This window comes from Anolis sagrei, chromosome 2 (genome assembly GCF_037176765.1).
Source record: "Anolis sagrei isolate rAnoSag1 chromosome 2, rAnoSag1.mat, whole genome shotgun sequence".
In the NCBI taxonomy this organism is placed as follows: Eukaryota; Metazoa; Chordata; class Lepidosauria; order Squamata; family Dactyloidae; genus Anolis; species Anolis sagrei.
In genome coordinates, this window is record NC_090022.1 from 160,684,904 (window position 1) to 160,693,007 (window position 8,104).

The 8,104-nt window shown below is 43.6% G+C and overlaps 1 protein-coding gene across 1 annotated transcript in view; it reads right to left on the reverse strand.

Moving 5' to 3' along the window:
- LOC132768055 (surfeit locus protein 4-like) overlaps positions 1-7,665 on the reverse strand; it is a 30,344-nt gene extending 22,679 nt beyond the window's left edge. Inside the window, exon 1 of the mRNA XM_060763630.2 lies at positions 7,522-7,665. Within this exon, the coding sequence (XP_060619613.1) occupies positions 7,522-7,572 (51 nt within the window). The 5' untranslated portion in view covers positions 7,573-7,665. The remainder of the gene's footprint in view (positions 1-7,521) is intronic.
- Between the last annotated feature and the right edge of the window lie 439 nt (positions 7,666-8,104).

The window sequence follows — 8,104 nt, forward strand, 5'->3', positions numbered from 1 at the left end:
TTCCTTTGACATTAAATCTAGTCATGTCCGACTCTGGAGGGTGGTGCTCATCTCCATTCTAAGCTGAAGAGCCAGCGTTATCCATAGATACCTCCTAGGTCATGTGGCCAGTATGACAGCCTGGAACATTGTTAACTTCCTGCAGAAGCAATACCTATTGATCTACTCACACTTGCATGTTTTCGAACTGCTAGGTTGGCACAAGTTGGGCCTAACAGCAGGAGTTTATTCCACTCCCTGGATTTAAACCGCCAACCTTTGGTCAGCAAGTTCAGCAGTTTAACCAGCTGCACCACCAGGGGGCCCTAAAATATTCTGAGAACAGAATATTCTGAATTTCAGATTTATTTTTACATTGGAATGCTTACAAATTTGTAATGAAATATCTTGGAGTCTAAACATGAAAATGACTGATATTTTATATAGACCTTTGTCTACTCTACATAGTCTGAAGGTAATTGTCTACACAATAGTTTTGTGCACAAAAGCAAGGACAGACTGTGTTATAATCCACCCTGAGTCCTCTTGGGGAGATAGGGTGGAATACAAAATAAAGTTATTATTATTATTATTATTATTATTATTATTATTATTATTATTTTATTGACACAAAAGTTTCACACTTCACCTCCAAATTTGAAACTGACATCTTCTTCACCATGTTCATGTCATCTGCGATCCGCATCACTATGTCAGTTTCAAATTCAGAGGTGAAATTACTTTACTGACACAGCAAACGAGATATATATTCCGGATTTCATATCACAAAATCACAAGGCGAACACTTCCCAAGTGTTTAGGACTGTGTGATGTATTTTCAAATGATGAGCGCAGATCCAAGTAAGGTGGCCTTTTGAAGTCGGCAGATCATGATTTTGTCAATGTTTATTGTTTTCAAATTTTTTGGGTTAGGCCAATTACCAGTGGGAAAGCCTGTACTGGTATATGCCAGTTCGATTTTGAGGTCCTGATAACGGCTGAGTTTTTCCTGTTGTTTTTCATCAATTCAGCTGTCACCTGTTATGGCAACATCAATAATCCAAACTTTTTTCTTTTCCACAATCGTGCTGTTTGGTGTATTGTGTTCCAAAACTTTGTCAGTCTGGATTCAAAAGTCCCACAGTATTTTTGCATGTTCATTTTCCACTACCTTTGCAGGTTTATGATCCCACCAGTTCTTTACTACTGGCAGGTGGCACTTGTGACATAAGTTCCAATGAATCATTTGGGCCACATGGAGCCCTCGGTGGTGCAGTAGGTTAAACCCTTGTGCCAGCAGGAGTGTTGACTTGAAGGTTGGGTTGCTGACCTGAAGGTTGCTGGTTCAAATCCAACCCAGGAAGAGCATGGATGAGTTCCCATGCTCCAGCTCCATGCGGGGACATAAGAGAAGCCTCCCACCAGGATAAACATTAAAAAAAAAAAACATCTGGGCATCTCCTGGGCATCCTTGTAGATGGCCAATTATCTCACACCAGAAGCAACTTGCAGTTTCTCAAGTCGCGCCTGACACGAAAAAAAAATTGGGCCACATAGTTGTGCCTCTGTTTGTTGTCAGTCTGTGCGATTTTCTTGCAGCAGCTGAGGATATGATCAATGGTTTCATCAGCTTCCTTGCACAGTCTGTATTTTGGGTCATCAGCTGATTATTATTATTATTTAAGTCTGGGTACGCTGAATCACTAGAAAGCAAAGATGTAACTATCTGAGCAACCCATGTGGGCTGGGGTATTTTGAATTTTGGAATTCTAGATAAGTGTGCTCAATCTGTACTCACAAAGACCATGGATGGTAGTGCATTTGCTTTGAAATGGCACGCCGTCTTCTCTTCCACAAAGGGGTACTGCATCTGAGACGGGCACAACATAAGTACCAGTAGTTTGTTTCTTTCAGGACTGTTTGGTTCCATGAAAAAGTGTGGAGATTTAACCCATGAATTAATTAAAAGCTATATGATTAAACTAATTGCTTTAGTGAAAGCTCTCACATGCGTTCATCATTTTGGGAGCCATTTCAGGTGCTACTTTCAGTAAAATTGAATAAGGCCAAGTAACTCAGCTTCCTGGTTCCACAGGTTAACCTGGAGTCGATGACATCAACAATTCTAGCTTATTAGTCATCAATACTTATATGATGATACTGATTATTATCATAATCTTTATTCATATCTCAACTTTTACCCAAATCTAGGACTCAAGGCAGCTCACAGAATGATTATAACATAACATACAAATCATACAAAAGAAGCTAAGACACACAAGTTTTGGTTTCACTTTGGAAATGCCAGTAGGTCTGAAATACTATGTACATGTAGTCCCTGAGTTATGGACAAGATAGCACCTGTAGTTTTGCTCTTAAGATGAATATGATGTAATTGAACAGGTGTGTTTTTAAGTGTAACTCCAATAAAAATATTATTTTAGTTTTGGATATAATAGGGAAGGGTTGTTGTTGTTGTTCATTCGTTCAGTCGTCTCCGACTCTTTGTGACCTCATGGACCAGCTCATGCCAGAGCTCCCTGTCGGCCGTCACCACCCCCAGCTCCTTCAAGGTCAGTCCAGTCACTTCAAGGATGCCATCCATCCATCTTGCTCTTGGTCGGCCCCTCTTCCTTTTACCTTCCACTTTCCCCAGCATGATTGTCTTCTCTAGGCTTTGCTGTCTCCTCATGATGTGGCCGTAGTACTTCAACTTTGTCTCTAGTATCCTTCCTTCCAATAAGTAGTCGGGCTTTATTTCCTGGAGGATGGACTGGCTGGATCTTCTCGCAGTCCAAGGCACTCTCAGAACTTTCCTCCAACACCACAGTTCAAAAGCATCTATCTTCCTTCGCTCAACAACCCTATAATGTCTGTGTTCCTGTCTGTGCCCCTGTTCAGAAGATTTCGCCTAACTTGTTGTACATGTGACAATTAGATTTTGAACATTTTGTTTTGTCATAGAAACAAGGATTGGTGATAAATCTTGAGTTGAAAAGACATCCTTTTCTCCATGATATCTCTTACAGGAATGAATTTCCCTTTCTAGAGTTAGAGTTCATCTCACTTCCTGTTGTCTCACCCCCATTCTTAACTATGAATCGAATGTAAGTCAGATGTCTGTAACTTGGGGACTATCTATATTTGGAAAGGGTAGGAAGGCAATGCAATGAACCACATCGAATTCAGTGTAATTACCTTTCAAATATCTGTGCATAGTATCACATTCCATACTACACAGCTTGTCTTGAAATATCATCTTATTTTCACAACTATTACATTCTTGAAAAAGTAACATGCAAGAAATCGGTTGTGGGCTATATTATCTGACAGCTGAGCAATATTACTATGGACATTTGCAAAACTTCTGGCTGATAATGGCTATGCATTTCTTTAGTATTTTTCCCCCATCATGAATGAGCACAGCTAACATTGCTTTGAATTTCCTTATACAAAATGCCATGATTGCCACAGGATAACGTAAAGCAAGAAGCAACTAGATAATAATCAAGGAAGGAAGTAGCATGGTTTTTTCTTCTTCTTGCTGCCTAAAGAATCCACCTCCTCGGCTGTACGACTGACTATCTTTACCAAAAAGATTAACAGAACAGGTCTCCCAGTGGGAAGGTACTTTGTGGTGATGTGCATGACAACAAAGAATCTCTTTCACAATTTTGAAAAGTACACCTAATGGCAAAGAGCAGATAAATCTCATGTTACAATGAGAACACACATATAAGAAGTGCAGCTTTTCATTCAAGAGTAATCTGGAGGAACTGTGACCACGTTGCATGTCTCCATACTCATAACTACAAGCACAAAATAGATAGTTAGCATCTGCCTTTGTGTGCACTGTTTTAGGCTCCTAATCCCTCTGCAATTGCAAGGTTGGAAATGTGTAATAGGTACCTTCTCTGTGATTAGAGGTACTCAAAATCATTTTATATTGCAAACTGTCTAATATGAAATAAGATACAAATCAATATTAAGCATTAAAACATTTAAAACCATTTACAATTATTGTGGAGACTCATCAATTAAATAGTATATTTCACTTAGCTCAGTGCAAATTGACCTTGCTATCATTAGCAATTTAAATCATTTGTCAAAAGCTTGCTTGAACAGGTAGGCCTTCAACTAGCTCTTTAAAAGCAACAGGGAAAGGGGCAGTTTGAATCGCAATGGGGAGGGAGTTCCAAAGGGCTGGGGCGGCTACCAAGAAGGCGCTCTCTCTCGTCACCGTCAACTGTATTTGTGACAACAGCAGCAGCAACGAGAGAAGCGTCTCTCCGGAAGATCTTCATGATCAGGCAGGTTGGTAAGGGGTCATGCAGTCAGCTAGGTAAGTTGGGCCTAAACCGTTTAGGGCAGGGGTCCTCAAACTAAGGCCTGGGGGCCAGATACAGCCCTTCAAGGTTATTTACCCGGCCCTTGTTCAGGGTCAACCTAAGTCTGTAATGACTTGAAAGCACGCAACAACAGCCAAAAGCAGGCCCACACTTCCAACTGAAATACTAAGTTTATATTTATTAAAATTGTTCTTCATTTTAATTATTATATTGTTTTTAAGTGTTTTTTGCACTACAAATAAGATATGTGCACTGTGCATAGGGATTCATTCATGGTTTTTTCAAATTATAATCCAGCCCTCCAACAGTTTGAGGGACTGTGACCTGGCCCTTTGTTTAAAAAGTTTGAGGACCCTTGGTTTAGGGCTTTAAAGGTCCAAACCAGAACCTTGAATCGGGCTTGGAAACATATTTGCAGCCAGTGTAGGTGCTATAACAGTGGGGTGGTACACTACCTGGGTCCAGCACCTGTCAATAACCTGTCAACAAGGGCAGGCCCAAGTAGAGCCCGTTACAGTAGTCTAAATGGGATGTTCCTAACCATCATTTCAATACTGCAGGTTCTGGGGAAGTTGCAGTCTAACATGAAGACAACCACACAACGACCGCATTCTCTGAGATTACAGAACCAAGAAAAACAAGGGGTTTTTTTTTATACCGAGACTAAATGGTGACCCTGCAGGAATCATCTGATCTAGTACTATACCTTTTCCCACACTGAGCCTGAATGGGCATTGGAACGAGATGCATACAGAGGAATGAATTCTACACCATTCACAAAAACACTTTGAAAAGATAGGCTTTCCTCGGCAGGAAGCCACAGGCTCCTCCCCCAGAGCTGCAAAGGATTTGCCACAGTGGCGAGGATCAGGATATGAAACTTGCAGTGGATTCAAACTGCAGGGGGGAAATGATACCACTTAGGGCCCTTCCACAGAACCATATAACCCAGAATATCAAGGCAGAAGAATCTACAATATCTGTTTTGGATTATCTCAGGGCCTTCCACACAACTGAATAAAATCCGACATTTTCTGCTTTGAACTGGAATACATGGCAGGGTGGACTCAGTCAACCCAGGGCCCTTCCACAGCCATGTAACCCAGAATATCAAGGAAGAAAATCCCACAATATCATCTTTGAACTGGGTTATCTGAGTCCACACTGCCATATATTCCAATTCAAAACAGATAATGTGAGATTTTAGTCAGCTGTGTGAAGGGGCCTTAGTTCAAAGCTGATATTGTGAACAAACATATCTTCCCCTATAAACCATCAAGGACTTTAAGATCTTTCCAGAGAGGCCCTGCTCTCAGTTCCACCATCTTCACAGGCGCATTTGGTGGGGATGAGAGACGGGTCCTTCTTTGTGGTGGCCCCCCAGCTATGGAACTCTCTCTCCGTTGAGATTAGATCTGCCATCTCTCTCCTGTCATTCAGGAAGCAGCTAAAATCCTGGCTTTGGAGTCAGGCATTTGCAGATTGATGATTCGATATAGACTAAGAGTTATTTGGACTGCGTTTTGGACTGAGTTGGATGTTGTTGTTAATGTGATGAATGGTTTTTATATAAAGCCCTAAATGACTCCGGCCCTGTTTACCTCTCCGAACGTATTCTCCCCTATGAACCATCAAGATTATTAAGATCGTCTGGAGAGGCCCTGCTCTCGGTCTCACCGGCCTCACAAGCGCGTCTGGGGGGGGGGGGGGGGGGGACGGGGACAGGGCCTTCTCGGTGGTGGCCCCTCGACTCTGGAACTCTCTCCCACTGGAGATCAGAACCACCCCTTCTATCCTGACATTCAGGAAACAGCTGAAGATGTGGTTATGGAGACAGGCATTCAACGAGTGAGCCAGATATGGATGGAGGATGATGAACGAGTTTAGTGTGACGACTGACCATTGTAGTTATTGAATGTAACTGCTGTTTTAATGTTTTATTGTAAAATGAATTATTATGTTTTTATTAACTATGTGATATTATGGTTGGAAACCGGTCTGGGTCCCTCAAGAGAGGTGAGAAGGTCAGTATATAAAACTTTTAAATAAATAAATGTATTTTGAGTCGCCTGAGGGCTGAGAAAAGCGGTATATAAATAAAGTAAATGATAATATTTTAGAACCTATTTATTGTATGTTGTTTTATGACATTATTTATTGTATAGCATTGAATTTTGCTGTTAGCCGTTCTGAGTCCCTCCACGAAGGTAGAGAAGAACTGGATGCAAAAGCTTTAAATAAATAAATATTCTCCCTTGATATTCTGGGTTATATGCCCTGAGCCCACACTGCCATATATCCCAGTTCAAAGCAGACATTGTGGGATTTCATGCAGCTGTGTGGAAGGGGCCTTAGGCATTAGGAAGACCTTGATAGTAAGAGCTGTTCAACAGTGGGATACGAGAAGTGTGGTGGAGCCTCCTTCTCTGGTTTTGAAGCAGAGGCTGAATGGCCATCTGTCGGGAGTGATTTGGTTGTGCATGGCAGTATAGGATTGCGCTAAATGGCCTTTTGCTCTATTCCAACTCTGCGATGTTCATGGGTTGACATGGATTCACTGAATAATTGTGACTAGCTATTCCCTCAGCCCTATCTGTCTACCATGTAGAGATATAATAATCATCATCATGATCACAATCTTGCCAAACCATTGTGTGGTGCTGAAGGAATGGGAGTCCAACAAACCCTGGTGCCTCAGGGTTTGCACTATACAATTGCTAACCAAATAATAGTACAAAATATTCAATTACACCAAATGCACCCATTTTGGCACCCAGTAGGCCTTCAGGCGTCCCTTTCCTAGTTCTGCCACCATTCAGGATAGGAAACTGTCCACACTCTTAATTCAGAAGGGCCTAGAGAGACATTTCAGGCCCTTTCACTCTTCTGAGGAGGAAGAGCTTTACAGGAAACCGAGCCCTTCCCCTCAATCCGCATTTTCCAACAGAGGCGCCCACCCTTCCCCTGTGGAACAGATGGTATCGACCTTTCAGAAAAAAAGATCCCCCCCCCCCCCCGCCGCCGCATTAATGGTATAAGCCGGCCTGCCAGTCTTCCCGCGTATAGAAGGCGGAGAAATACGGCCCTCCCTCTCCCCCTCCCGCGCGATGGTACGGTCCCAGCACGAGGCTCATTCAACCGCGCGCGCCTCCAGCCCAGATCATTCCGCTTGAGAAAAAGGGGGGAGCGTTACCTGGTCGGCGAGGTCTTCAGCTGCCCCCATAATATCGCCGCTAGGCGCCATGGTCGGCCCAGGAGAGATCCAGCCACCCACGCGCCGCTCCCTCGCCCGACTCCCGCTCGCCCTCTTCCCTTTCCCAAAGGGGCGGGGCCAGGGCGCAGGCTCCGCCCCCTTTGCGTCACGTGCCTCGTTGATATCTCCTAGAGCTTTTGTCGTCGTTTCACCACTATCTTTCCGCCTAAATTGATTCCCTTTTCTCTCTCTGATTGTCGAAGGAGACTCGCCGCAGCTTCTTAGGGAGTCGAGGCTCAAGGCAGCCTTCCCGTTTCTTCTAGCAGTTCAAGTTCCTTCGTTCTACACTTTCATATCTCTAGGGTTCGGGCCCGTCGCCTTCCGCGGCATTGCGCCGCCGGCGCTGGCGTTGCCGTGGTAACAGCGCAACGTGCGTGACTCAGCCCAGGGTTGAGATTCAAGAGCAGAGGCTGAGTCGAAAGCAACGCGGTGCCACGTATGCGGAGCCAGGCCCTCGACGCTTGCGCCTTGAGCGGCCTTGTGGCCTGCAGACCCACATGGGGCCCTTCCACACAGCCACATA